The 15,271-nt window shown below is 46.1% G+C and overlaps 1 protein-coding gene across 4 annotated transcripts in view; it reads left to right on the top strand.

Moving 5' to 3' along the window:
• The window catches only part of LOC123761800 (uncharacterized), a 653,931-nt gene that overhangs the window by 171,365 nt on the left and 467,295 nt on the right, over positions 1-15,271 (top strand). For all 4 annotated transcript variants that reach the window (XM_069330457.1, XM_069330459.1, XM_069330458.1 and 1 more), the window contains 2 exons: positions 9,537-9,626; positions 10,043-10,260. In XM_069330457.1, coding sequence (XP_069186558.1) covers positions 9,537-9,626; positions 10,043-10,260 — 308 coding nt within the window. The remainder of the gene's footprint in view (positions 1-9,536; positions 9,627-10,042; positions 10,261-15,271) is intronic.

Consider the following 15,271-nt stretch of genomic DNA (forward strand, 5'->3'; position numbering starts at 1 on the left):
TTGGGGTTTTCAGGACAACAGTTTTGATGTTTCTTACTGTCGCCTCGTTTTGTGCAGCGCTGGTGGAGCCGCTCCGGCTTGCATTCGGGGTGGGCGTCACATCTGCCCCATTTCGTATGCTTTCTCGTGTTTTGTTTCACCTCCGGCCTTCTCATGCATCGCTTGAGCTGTCCTGGTCCTTGATCAGGGTGCCTTCTTATCTTCTCCTCAGTTTGTGGTAGCCGCTTCGGTTCAGGTTTCTGCTCTTTGGTACTGGTGGTAGGTTTGTTCGTTTGCAGCCTTTCTCCATCTTTCTGGCGACGGTCGAGGCGGCTGCTTTCTGGAGGGTTTCTTGGGTTATTGGTGCTTGATTTGTTCGGCCGGGAGTGCGTCCTGTATTGTCCGGTTGCGCTTTTTTGCCGTTATCTGTGTACCGTGTCAGGGGATGCGCTTTGGGTTGATCTGGTTTCCCTCGTTCCCTGTTTCAGGGCTCGGGTCTCCCAGGTCATCCGCAGAGTTTTCAAGTCTTCCAGCCTGCGGTCTGTCCTTGCGCCTGTGCTGTTCGGACGGTTGCAGCTATTTTTTGCTGCTCATTTCAGGCGCAGGGATTTGAGGGTCGCACATGTTCTTGGCCGCCCATTCTTTATGCGCATCTGCTTCTGTGCGTTCTTCTTGCCTTGGGTCGCAGGTTGCGGCCTGTTGTCTTGGCTTCGTGTTGCGGAGTTTGTGGCGGCCGCCTCCCGGGTCAGCCCTTTCTTTTTCTTCTCTTTGGGTATGAAGCTCCAGGGAACCATAGGGGCTCCCTACAGAAAATCAGCGTTGAATGTAATGAAACGTCATTTTCTGGGTGAGCCCCGGAGGCTCCCTGGCAACCCTCCCTCCCACCGGTCGGCAGTTTTTTCAGCGTTGGTTGAAGCTTAGCTTCCGAACTGATGCTAGGCAGCCAGCGCAGTAGGTCCGGGGCGGGGAGGGCTGCACGGACAATTGACTGTAGCAGTAAAGTGTGATGTTTGCTTGTTTGGTTGTGTACCTTGGGATTGTAGGGAGTTTCTACCTCTGTTCATTTTTTTGTTTTAGCTTTTTACCATGTGGGGTTTGTTTTGTTATGCCTACCTTTCTGGGTGCCTGACCCCGGTCGATGGCAGATAAGGAAAAACCCCAACCACAAGGTGGTTTTCCAGGGCCATTGCTCCCTGAAACCTCTCTGAAGGGGCCAGGTTCTGGCACTGGTCCCTGGTAGGTCTGAACTCCTTAGCTAATGTTCCGGTCTAATATAACATACATTAGCCTGATAAGCTCCAGGGAGCCTCCGGGGCTCACCCAGAAAATGGCATTTCATTACATTCAACGCTGGTTTTTTGTCTTGGCACCAACAGCACATCATACACCAGCACGAGTACCACCAGCACGTGCACCAGCAAATGTCACTGAACCCAGAAAACAACTCATCACTTATACTGTCACTTAGTAGAGACACGTCAGATGACACAAATAGTGATAATAAATCCAGTGGTGTTGACCTAGGGTGGTGTGGCAGGTTGGGCGAGATGCGTGTACTGTACACGCATCCTCACAGGCGTCTAGTAGCTGAATGGACAGCACACGGGACTCAAAATCCTGTGGGCCAGGTTTGATTCCCAGCCCCGGCAGAGACAAATGGGCAGTTTCTTTCACCCTTATGCCCCTGTTACCTAGCAGTAAATAGATACCTGGGAGTACAGCTGTTATGAGCTGCTTCCTGGGGGTGGGTGTGTGTGTGTGAAAAAAAAAAAATGTTGGATGTAATGAAATGCCATTTTCAGGGTGAGTCCTGGAGGCTTCCCGGAGCTTACTAAGCTGATATGCTAATGTCAGACTTTGGCATGAGTCATGTGTATGGAGTTCCTTAGGCCTACCGGGGACCACGAGCCAGAACCTGGCCCCCCTCAGAGAGGCATGAGAAGCAATGGCCTATAGACACCCCCGTGTGGGTGGAAGCATTCTGTGTCTGCCATCGACTGGGTCAGGCACCCAGAAAGGTAAGCATCCCAAAGCAAACCCCCTTTTCTGGTGAAGAAATTGTTACCGAGAGCCGAACTAGTGGACACAGAACTCCCAAAATAAAAACGAGCTAACGAACATGACATCACCATGTCACCGCGCCACCGTCTGTGCAGCTCCCCCCTCCCCGGAAGGGGGAAAGGGGGGGGCCCCAGACCCCTCGCATTGGCTACCCAAGATCCCAGTTCTGAAGCTGGATATCAAAAACATGCAAAAAAACGCTGTCCGGAGGGAGGGTTGCCGGGGAGCCGCTGGGGTCTCGCCCAGCAAATGGCGTTTCATTACATTCAATGCTGGGTTTCTGGGGGAAGCCGCGTCAGGTCCCCGGAGCTACCTACCCAAATACGAAAACAAGAGGGACCTAACCTGGGAGGCGATTGTTGCTCACTCCCCAACATGAAGCGGAAACAAAACGCTGCAACCGCCAACCCAAAGCCACACCAGCCCAACAAGGCGAGGAACATCAGGATGGAACGCGTAGCCAACCTACGAACGTCAATGACACGGAGAAAGACTGCAGGCTGGCTGGACCGAACCACCCCTCGGACGACACGAGAGAACGACACCCTGAACAGGGAAGAAGAGAAACGGGAGGAACGCAAAGCATGACCCCGGTCACGGTAGCTATGGCACACAAAGAACGGCGAAGCGCCACAACCGAACACAACACATGATGCATCCCTGGCCAGACCAATCAAGCATCAACAACCCAAGGACCCCTCCGAAAAGCAGCCATGACATTCTTCGCCAGAAAAAGAGACGGCTGCAAGCGAACAAACCTATACCGAGGACCAAAAGAGCAAAACCCTGGCGCCGGAGAAGAGCATGAAGCACCCTGACCCGACCCCCAGAGGCCAACGCCAACAAGAAAAGAGCCTCGGAAAACAATCCAGAACCGAAGGGGCCATAACAAACCTAGGAAAAGAGAATAGAGTACCCAATCCAAGAACCCGGATGGCTCAAGAGGCGTAAGAGCAGGCCGGAGGTGAACCGCTCCAGAGACAGTTCGCGAACTGGTACAGAGAACACCAAAACCGAAGCAACCCGGAGCGGCTCCGCCAGCGCCACACAAGACAAAGCAACAGTATGTGGCAAGATGACGGCCCGGAACCTCCACAAGAGAAGGACAAAACCACACCAACAAAATAAAGCAAACCTACGAAGGGACAAAAAGAAAAAGGAAGGGCCACCAAAAAATCCCACACCGCCGCCTAGACGAAGCACTCAGGTGGGACACCATAAATGAAGCCACCTGAACACCAATAGATGGTGAGAGACTCGAGGTAGAACCGAACCAGCCCCGCCATGGACAGACCAACCATGGGAAGAGGTGGAGCCGTGGGAAAACCTCGGGTGCGAACACAGAGCAAGCAGAGCCCGAAACCCAAGGGGGCTAGGAACCAGATGGAACATCTGCCATACAGAAAACTTCCCAATGCTAGCAAGCTCGTCAGGTGATCAGAGACACTGTGTTTCCGACGCGAGACTTGTGAGAAGTGACACCGCGATATCAGGAATGAGACAACTGGCAGGTCAAGCCAGGAAACCAGGAACCCAAACCCGGCAAGCTGGGAAAGAACCAACTCGGGCGAGCAGACACACCCCTTTAGGGAGGAACTCCCCTTCCCCGGGATCCCAGAAGGACCAGCAAGTCCAATAACGGATGACAACTAGAAGCCCCCAGCAGAAAAATGCCAAACCGCAGACACCGCAAACAGCAAGGACAAAATTGCTGTGAAAAACGAAAAAGCCAGGGATTCAAGCCTTCGGATTCGTAGTCCTGAGGTTCCGGGTTCGATCCCGGGGGAGGTGGAGACAAATGGGCAAAATGTTTCTTTCGCCCTGATGCCCCTGTTACCTAACAGTAAATAGGTACCTGGGAGTTAGACAGCTGCTATGGGCTGCTTCCTGTGGGGAGGGGGGTGTAACAAAAAGGAGGCCTGATCGAGGACCTGGGCCGCGAGGACGCTAAGCCTCGAAATCATCTCAAGATAATCCAGGCCAAGGCCAACGAGGAAGCAAGCACCGCGAACCGAAATGCAAAGCGAAAAACAGGGATGCCGCATCCTGCAGCAACGACGAATGCAGCCCCAGCAGGGCAGAATGAAGCACGCGATGCCGAGAAAGGTATGAGGAGAACAAACCAGGACGTGAACAGCACGAAAACAAAAATGCACCGCCCGAAAGTGAACACAAAGAAAAAGACCGGTGCCAGGGCCTGAAACCTAGCACCTCCCGGCCTAACGAAAAGAAACTGCAGGGGCAAGAGAGGAGGAACAGAAGCCACATCCACCAGCATACAGGGCAACCCAGAAGCTGGAAGTGTCAAACAAGGAGAAGATGAAAATGCAGGACATAACCGAACACAGGAGCGGTGCAAAAGCAGGGTTGGACAAGTCCAACCTAGCACGAACATTAGTAGAGCCAAAAAGGACATACGAAAACACACAACAATGTGTACTAGAGAATTTGGAAAAACAGAAAAATGCAAGAAAAAGACTAGAAAGACAGTCCAAGCACCAGCATCTAGGGACAAGAGTGTACAAGCATTATGAGGAACGAAAAAGATAGGCAGTAATCGGGAACGAAATGGTCAAAACCCACTACACACAGAGAATCCAGTGTATATGGAAGAGCTCAACCAGGCACAGCACGACGGTCAAATAAAGAGTGTCATGAGGCAAGAAAAGACCCAGGCATGGAAAGTCTAAAGAAAGATCTCAAAAGACGGAACTGTGACCCGCCGTGTAACAAGTAACACAGATGGACAAGGAAGGTCACAGGAAGAAACACGCAATGTGCCAAACAAAACGCCACAACCAATCCCAAACACAACCAAAAACCACGAACCAGCACCTGGCCGAAGAGACGCCAGACCGCATAAGCTCACCTGCAGAGCGTAGGCACTATCATGTCACGACACACCGTAGCCGAGAATATTTCAGGAGCATTGCTAATGGAATAAGGCCAGAGCCGCATGTGCAGGAGAAGAGTAGGGTAGAGGTGGATGCGACGCCACACACCCGTATCCAGAGAAAATAACAAGGCATCCTCCACATATTTGTAATCCAGAACAACCCCCAGTATCTACGGGGCTTGGATTAGAGAGATAAGAGGAGCAAGAACGGTGAATCACCCGAAAGAAAAAGGATGCAGAACACCAACACTTGTGTACACTGTCCATAAACAAAACAAACTCCCACAGCGCATGTGCAGGATGCATGAGGTCCGAACCACACAACCCACCCAGCGGGGAGGGCGCCAACTAGGAGTATTTAAGGAATACAGTGGCACCTTGATGCCACTGCTCTATCTACGGCTCTATCTATGAGCATTACGATTAACGAGCGAGCCACTTGCAGCAAATTTGTCTCTGTCGACGAGCTTCACCTCTATTAACGAGCAAAACCACATGGTGCTTCCTAGCGTCTTGTGGGTTCTTGCAAATTCTCGGACGCTTCCGACACCAGTGTTGTTGTTGTATCACGCACGACAAGCATCCCTCTGCATTTATTTGTGCTTTTCTTTGCTTTTTTGTGGTTTTGTGACTACAACTTGTAATGCACGATGTCGCCAAAGAAGCTGCTTGCTGAAGACAGTGTTGTCAAGAGGAAGAAAGACACAATTACTGTGGATTTGAAGGAGGAGATTATAGCAAAGCATGAGTGTGGTGTCTGTGACTGATCTCACAAGGAGGGGAGGAGGTAAGGGAGGATGCTGCCTCTTCCAGTGAGATCAGGGAAGTGTTGGGAATGTTTGAAAAGGTGACCGCATTCTTGGAAAAGCATCACTCTGATAAAGCAGTGACAACACGGTGTGTGAACATGTTTAATGACAGTTTCCTGTCTCGTTTTAGGAACATCATAAAACAAAGACAAAAGCAATTGTCAATAGACTCATTCTTTGCAAAGTAAAGACCAGTAAGTGATAGTGAACCACAACCCGGTCCCAGTGGGGTGAAATTCCCAAGAATAGAGAGCCCGCCTGACTCACAGGTGGATTCTCCTTCCACACCATAACCCCTCTCCTCCTTCCCACCTCTCCACCGTCTCCCTCAAGCCAGCAACGACTCTTCATAAGGTAAAGTAAACATGAAAACAGTACTGTACAACAAAACATTTATAATTACATGTGCAGTATTATATTTACATTATAAAATGTCATACAAGTATGGATGTTTTTGGGAGTGGAACGGATTAAACATATTTCCTTTATTTTAAATGGGGAAATTTGTTTCTTAAGACGATTTTTCCACATAATGAGCTTGGGGCCAGAACGGATTAAACTCGTTAATCGAGGTGCCACTGTATTATCAATGCCTAGACAGAGCACAGAGAGAAAATATAAGTACAAAAGAATAAGATAGTACTGAAAACCAAAAAGAAGCACAAAAGAGGACCATTGAGTCCAAGAAAGGACTAAAGGTAAGCCTCACCGGAAGACGACAGACGTTCAAAGAATACGGGAAGTATCGAAGTCCTTCCCGAACCTTCGAGATCCTACAGAAGCAAACACAAAATCACGAAGGCTCATAAATGCACAGTCGTACCCGAGACCAAAGGTCATGCAGGACCTCAATACGAGGGGAACATGACCTCGACCTGACGTAGAATTCATGTCCCAGAGAAGAAGGGTGAGAAAACGGAGAAGAGTAGGGAGATAGGGAGCCGGTCGGCCGAGCGGACAGCACGCTGGACTTGTGATCCTGTGGTCCCGGGTTCGATCCCGGGCGCCGGCGAGAAACAATGGGCAGAGTTTCTTTCTCCCTATGCCCCTGTTACCTAGCAGCAAAATAGGTACCTGGGTGATAGTCAGCTGTCACGGGCTGCTTCCTGGGGGTGGAGGCCTGGTCGAGGACCGGGCCGCGGGGACACTAAAGCCCCGAAATCATCTCAAGATAACCTCAAGTATACACCGACAGGACGGAACCGACAGACCCGAAGGGACAAGGAACCGAACCCGAGGAGGGGCCGACGCCCAGCAACTCTTATGCAGAGGGGGGAAAAGAAAAAACCCACTCCCCGTAACTGCAAGTCCTGCTCAGAGGGTAGAAAAAATCCCCGGCGGTTTCCAACGGGGACCAAGGCCCTCAAGTCAGCTTCTCCGCAGCCCCGGGAACCTCCACAGCAGGATCCAGGCTGAGCCATTCCCCAAAAGCCCCAGCCTCATAAGAAATAGTCGGGGCAGCCAGAGAAATACTAAGGAAGGAAGCCCACTGGCAGACCCATACGTCACGGCTGGAGGAACAGGCTCAAATGCCTCCGTTGCTATCCCGTAAGAGGAAATTCCCTAGACCACCCAAGTCTCAAGACCATCAAGACCCCGCCTCGACCCCGAAACCACAGATGGTGCTGATCCGGATGCAGGGAAGAAGGGAGGGGGGTTTCCAGACTAAACCACAACATGGGAAGACAAGGGGGACACGGATGGAAACAAAACTAAAGCGACCAATACCCCAAAGCCCCGGTCACAACAATCAAAACAGGGCAGCCTCGCGACTTCCAGGGAGCAAACAATGTAGCGTGTTGCAACCACCTGAACCGACTGTGCAACACAGTTGCTGCCTGTACTGTATAGTTGGCATAGGACTAGGTAACTGAGTCACAAACAGGCAACAAAACCCACAGGACTCTGAGTTGAAGGTGCCACCGACCCAAAAGGCAGCAGTTGGAGGCAAAAATAGTGAGTCACCCTGAGACAAGGGGTGACATCTATTGGACCCTCGCGCCCCCATTGGGATTCCCAGGGCCCTGAAATGGAACTCACGTTCAGGGAAGCCCAGGCAGGGTACTGCTAACCGGTGCCCAAGTCTACCAAACAACTATCTAAGAACTGAACCCTCGGGACGTGTAAACTCACGGGGACCAAGCAGGAGGTACCACTGAAATAGAGAAGAGTACTCAGAACACAGGGGGCAACAACCAAGGCAGACCCCCCCTCCCCCCCACCAGGCAGGCAACAAAAAGAAAAAAGAAAACTCCGCAAGAGGACAGCGTACGAAGGCGGAACAGAGCCGGCCGCTATGATCGGTGAAAACAAGCTGTGTAGTACCCTGCGCCATTTACAGTGCAAACTGCCTTCTACCTTAAGGCGAACAAAGTCAGGAACTAAGTCGGAACACCCTAGCACACAAAGAGCGGCTGAAAACCGAGCCGTAAACGACTAAGCAGAGGCAGAACCCAAGAAACTTGTGGAAGGTGGTCCCAAGCCCCAAGGACAGTACTTAACAGGCACCTAAGAAAGGGAACCCTAGGCGCATGCAGCTCGAGTACTGAAGAATTACTCCTGGCTCACACACTCCTATAAGACAGTTATCACGCCACAAGGCATAGCACTGAAACCAAGTCTGGATCCAGAGCACACGATCTCTGCCTAGCGCATCAGCCTCAAAACTGGGGTTTTAAGTAGCCAGCACGAGGGGTCTTGGGCCCCCCTTCCCCCTCCCGTGGAGGGAAGAGCTGCTCAGACAGCGGTGTGACGACATGGTGACGTCATGCTTGTTAGCTCATTTTTATTTTGGGAGTTCTGTCCACTAGTTCGACTCTCGGTAGCAATTTCTTCACCAGAATAGGGGTTTGTTTTGGGATGCTTACCTTTTTGGGTGCCTGACCTGGTCGATGGTAGACATAGAATGCTTCAAACCACATGGGGGTTTCTATAGGCCATTGCTCCTCGTGCCTCTCTGAGGGGGGCCAGGTTCTGGCTCGTGGTCTCCGGTAGGCCTAAAAAACTCTATACACATGACTGATGCCAAAGTCTGACATTAGCAATATCAGCCTGGATAGCTCCAGTGAGACGACAGGGCTCCCCACAGAAAAGTTAGTAGGTAGTAACAGTGGATTGATTGACAGTTGAGAGGCGGGCTGAAAGAGCAGAGCTCAACCCCCGCAAGCACAACTAGGTGAATACACACTCGACATCGTCCACCTCAATGTCCGTATCACTAGTGTCAGACGCCTGTGTCAGGTCCTTATCAGGACTGTAGTCTTCAATGTTACTAATATACAGGTATTCTTCATCAAACAATATGTCCTGTATTTCGGCATCTGAGAGTCGTTTCTCAACAATGCAGCTGACCACAGACCAGGAGCTCATTGATTATGCATCAGACATGTTTGCTACCTTGAAACTGAGGCTCCCCATGGCTGAGGGGCATGCTGGAAATTGTTTTCAAAATGGCAGACGCTCACTGGTGGCCTCAGGCATCAATGTTGTACCCAAGTGACCGCGCACCAGTTTTAAATCCTACGCTCGCCATATAGCACTGTGAACACCCTTGATCTAGCGCCTTTGGGCACCCTGCGCAGTGCAGTGGTTAATATCATGCCTCTACCAGTATAACCTATTGACTATGTTTTCTGCCTATCATGTTAACATCCATTTAGTCATCCCGGTACTTTGGCTATTTCAGTGCCATCTAGTAAAGACATTAATAATCTCATTAGTTATGTTTTTGCCTTCCTCCACTACTATGACATAAATTTACAAGCTCAATGAATTGTATGTTTATTCAACAGACAGAGTACAGAAAGGGGAAATTATTGTCCACAAGAATGAAGTGAAAATGCCTCAGTATGGAAATATTTATGTTCTTGATAAGAGCTTTGGTAAGTTTATCTTTAATGTACGTTTCTTCTATTTGAAATATCTTATGCTAGAAGTAATTTGTTTTACACAAGCACTATAAAACACATCCACAAATTTATATTTATAATTACTAGGGCAGAAGATTAAATGTCAAATGCATAAAATTTTACACTCATTCCTGCTATGTTCAAGCTCTTGCATGTATTTGATTACAGTATTCATACATAAATTCATATAAACATGCATACAACTAAGTATTAAGCTGTGGTTTTCATTGACTGCCAAGACCATTTTTTTTTAAACAGTTTGCATTGTCTTAAGTCATTTGATCATATGTAACATAGCATATCGCATTTTCCATTATAGCATTTCTTTGTAAAATATATATTATTTACCTTTTATAATTTGTTTCTTAATGTTGAATCTTTGTTGTTAGTTCCCTACAGTGATTCATTACCATGGGTGAGAGAATACTACTACAAGGTGCAATCAATTCTTATGGAAAGGTTTGTTCTTCGAGACTCCAAGACGGTATTCACTTACCCATTGCCTCCAGCTAGCAAGACTGTCTTCACACTCTTCAAAAATGATCCTCCTCTTTGTATTGTTCATTATGAGAAGGGACATCTTGGAAGTCAAAAAGCTATTGGGAAGGTATGCTAACTCAAGAAAATAAAAAATAAATGTAGTAATGGATGGTAAATAATTAATATAGAGAAGGAAGTTTAAAAATGAACTTTCCAAAGTTCATTTTTACAGTTTTATTGAGTCTGACACTAAGAGATGCATTTCATTAACTCTCTTTAACAATGTCAAAGACAGAGTTCGAATGATTGCAAAATTCTTGCTGCATGGCTTATACCTGAGGATGAGGTGATAGTGAAGTCCTGGGACCTCTGCTATTCATAAAACAAATATAAATATACAGTATATATATATATATATATAATATAATATATATATATATATATATATATATATATATATATATATATATATATATATATATATATATATATATATATATATATATATGTCGTACCTAGTAGCCAGAACTCACTTCTCAGCCTACTTTGCAAGGCCCGATTTGCCTAATAAGCCAAGTTTTACTGAATTAATATATTTTCTCTAATTTTTTTCTTATGAAATGATAAAGCTGCCCATTTCATTATGTATGAGGTCAATTTATTTTATTGGAGTTAAAATTAACGTAGATAAATGACCGAACCTAACCAACCCTACCTAACCTAACCTAACCTATCTTTATAGGTTAGGTTAAGTTAGGTAGCCAAAAACGTTAGGTTAGGTTAGGTAGGTTAGGTAGTCGAAAAAACAATAATTCATGAAAACTAGGCTTATTAGGCAAATCGGGCCTTGCATAGTAGGCTGAGAAGTGAGTTCTGGCTACTAGGTACGACATATATATATATATATATATATATATATATATATGTCGTACCTAGTAGCCAGAACGCACTTTTTGGCCTACTATGCAAGGCCCGATTTGCCTAATAAGCCAAGTTTTCCTGAATTAATATATTTTCTCTATTTTTTTTCTCATGAAATGATAAAGCTACCCATTTCATTATGTTTGAGGTCAATTTTTTTTTATTAGAGTTAAAATTAACGTAGATATATGACCGAACCTAACCAACCCTACCTAACCTAACCTAACCTATCTTTATAGGTTAGGTTTGGTTAGGTAGCCGAAAAAGTTAGGTTAGGTTAGGTTAGGTAGGTTAGGTAGTCGAAAAACAATTAATTCATGAAAACTTGGCTATTAGGCAAATCGGGCCTTGCATAGTAGGCTGAGAAGTGCGTTCTGGCTACTAGGTACGACATATATATATATATATATATATATATATATTATTAAATATGACCGAAAAAGTAAGATTAATAATTCTAACACGAATTTTCTCAATCTTTCGTACATTACGCTTCACTGTTGGAGGTAAATCAAAAATCAATTCTCCAAAATTCATTTTTATTTCTAGTCTGACGCGACACGGGCGCGTTTCGTAAAACTTATTACATTTTCAAAGACTTTAGTTCACAAATACACAACTGATTAGAACTTACGTATCTCCGATTTTATATCTACATTTGAGTGAGGTGGGAGGGGTGATGTGGCATTAACACAAGACAGAACAAGAGGGGATATTAATAGGGTATTAAAAGTATCAACACAAGACAGAACACAAACAATGGGTATTGAATAGAAGTGTTTGTAGAAAGCCTATTGGTCCATATTTCTTGATGCTTCTATATTGGAGCGGAGTCTTGAGGTGGGTAGAATATAGTTGTGCAATAATTGGCTGTTGATTGCTGGTGTTGACTTCTTGATGTGTAGTGCCTCGCAAACGTCAAGTCGCCTGCTATCGCTGTATCTATCGATGATTTCTGTGTTGTTTACTAGGATTTCTCTGGTGATGGTTTGGTTGTGGGAAGAGGCTATATGTTCCTTAATGGAGCCCTGTTGCTTATGCATCGTTAAACGCCTAGAAAGAGATGTTGTTGTCTTGCCTATATACTGAGTTTTTTGAAGCTTACAATCCCCAAGAGGGCATTTGAACAAGGAGATAGTTGTCAGGAGAGGCGACTAGTCGCCAATATACGTCATTCTTAAAAAAGACGAATATCTGGCAAAAATGAACCTCATACTCTCTGACCAAACTAAATTCCAAAGGGTAACAAAGGACACTACAGCCGTACTGAAAGCATAGGTCAACAAATTGATCGAAACTGTGAACGCCAAGAAATCTGGACTCCACCTGCCAAAGATTATTGGGGAATATAAACCTGGATATGCTTATGGAAATGTCAAGACACACAAGCCTGGAAACCCACTTCGGCCAATCATCAGCCAGATACCCACACCCACGTACAGACTGGCGAAATGACTCAACGGCTTGCTGACTCCTTATGTCCTTTGCACCTTCAGCCTGAAGTCTCCAAAGGAATTTGTTGACTTGCTGCGGGCAACACGGGCCACAGGGATAAGAGCCTCGTTGGACGTAGAATCTCTGTTTACCAACGTACCTGTGGATGAAACAATCGGGATGATAGCCGACAGAGTGTACCGTGATCCGGCCTGTACTCCTCTTGACATACCAGAAAACAGTCTAAGGAAACTACTCCAAGCTTGTACTAAAGAGGCACCCTTCTTGAGCCCGGATGGACACATGTATAAGCAAGTAGATGGGGTCGCCATGGGTTCTCCCCTAGGTGTCCTGTTTGCAAACTTCTACATGGGTACCATCGAGCAAAAAGTCTTAGTCGACATGAACTTGAAACCAGCCATATACTGCAGGTATGTTGACAACATTTTTACACAGGTACCTGATGTCAGACATCTGCAGGAGCTGAAGGAGGCATTTGAGCAGAATTCTGTGTTGCGTTTCACTTACGAGATGGAGAAGGATGGGAAGCTGCCCTTTCTAGATGTAACAGTCATGGAAAGGAGCGGAGTTTTCCACACTGCAGTCTACACTAAGGAAACAAACATAGGAATGTGCCTGAATGCCAACAGTGACTGCCTGGACAGGTACAAGAGGAGTGTTGTTAACGCTTATGTCGACCGTGCCCTCAGCCACAGCTCAGAATGGAAGCAAGTCGACGAAGAACTCTGTAGGGTAAGGCAGGTCTTAGTCAACAACAGCTTCTCCAATGATTTTGTGGAAGACATCATAAGAAGGAAAGTGAAACGCCATGCAACCACTGAAGAGACAACTAACACAACACTTATACCCCCTATTAGACTATTTTACAGGAACTTCTTTTCCACAGCCCATAAAACGGAGGAAAGGGTCCTGAAAGTTTTTGTCAGTAGAAACGTTATCCCTACAGACAAAAATCAGAAGATACAACTGACGATTTACTATAAAACCAGAAAAACGGCCAGCCTACTCGTGAGAAACTCTCGAGACACAAAGCAGAACGCTTTAAAAGAGACCAACGTCGTCTATGCCTTCAAATGTCCTCTTGGGGACTGTAAGCCTCAAAAAACCCAGTATATAGGCAAGACAACAACATCTCTTTCCAGGCGTTTAACGATGCATAAGCAACAGGGCTTCATTAAGGAACATATAATCTCTTCCCACAAACAAACCATCACCAGAGAAATCTTAGCAAACAACACAGAAATCAACGATAGATACAACGATAGCAGGCGGCTTGACGTCTGCGAGGCACTACACATCAAGAAGTCAACACCAGCAATCAACAGCCAATTAATGCACAACTATATTCTACCCACTTCAAGACTCTGCTCCAATATAGAAGCATCAAGAAATATGGAGCAATAGGCTTTCTACAATTACTTCCATTCAATACCCATTGTTTCGTGTTCTGTCTTGTGTTTGAATTTAATACCCATTCAATACCCATTGTTTCGTGTTCTGTCTTGTGTTTGAATTTAATACCCATTCAATACCCATTGTTGAAAGTTTGTTTTCACCTCATCCACCTCACCCAAATGTAGATATAAAATCGAAGATGTGTAAGCTCTATTCAGTTTCAGTTGTGTGTTTGTAAACTAAAGTCTTTGAAAATGTAATAAGTTTTACGAAATGCGCTCAAGTGTCGCGTCAGACTAGAAATAGAAATGAATTTTGGAGAATTGATCTTTGAATTACCATCAACAGTGAAAAGAAACGTAAGAAAGATCGAGAAAATTTGTGTTAGAATTATTAATCTTACTTTTTCGGTCATATTTAATAATATATATATATATATATATATATATATATATATATATATATATATATATATATATATATATATATATATATATAATATATATATAATATATATATAATATATATATATTGGTGCATCCCTATGTGCCCTGAAAAAGAAGGGGGGAGGGATCAGACCCATTGCCGTTGGTAATACCCTTCGCCGCCTAGTTGCAAGGGCTGCTGTCAGAAGTATCCGAATGGAAGCAGCCACCATGCTGCAACCCAACCAGCTGGGGTTTGGAGTCCCCCAAGGCTGTGAAGCAGCGGCTCAAGCTGCACGAGCCTACATTAGCTCTCTTACTGAAGACCAGGCAGTAGTAAAATTAGATTTTAAAAACGCTTTCAACACTGTCAAATGGGAAGCAATCCTCACTGCAGTCCAGGAACATTGCCCAAGCATTCTCCCGTTTGTGTCAGCAGGCTACAGCAAAGACTCAACCCTCCTGTTTGGCAAACATGAAGTCACCTCAGCAGAGGGAATTCAACAGGGTGACCCACTTGCACCGTTCCTCTTTTGCATAGCGGTTCGAGAAATTACAACCAGACTGTCCAGCGAGCTCAACATCTGGTTCCTGGATGATGGCACTCTGGCAGGCACACAAGATTCCCTGCTAGAAGACCTACAGCTGGTGAAGACACGGGGGGAGTCCATGGGTCTCGTTCTTAACCCCTCCAAGTGCGAAATTATTGCATCCAGTGAAGTAATCATTAGAGCAGTGAAATCAGTTCTACCAGAAGCCTCAGTCGTTAAACCTACCGACAGCACACTACTCGGAGCACCTCTGGGCCACAATGCTATTGCTGCGGTCCTTGACGAAAAGTTTAGAGACCTAAAGAGGATGGAAGAGAGAATTGGGGACTTGGACTCCCACGATGCCCTCTACCTTCTCACAAAGTGCCTTACCTTGCCCAGGCTAACATAC

Source organism: Procambarus clarkii, chromosome 24, assembly GCF_040958095.1.
Source record: "Procambarus clarkii isolate CNS0578487 chromosome 24, FALCON_Pclarkii_2.0, whole genome shotgun sequence".
Lineage (NCBI taxonomy): Eukaryota > Metazoa > Arthropoda > Malacostraca > Decapoda > Cambaridae > Procambarus > Procambarus clarkii.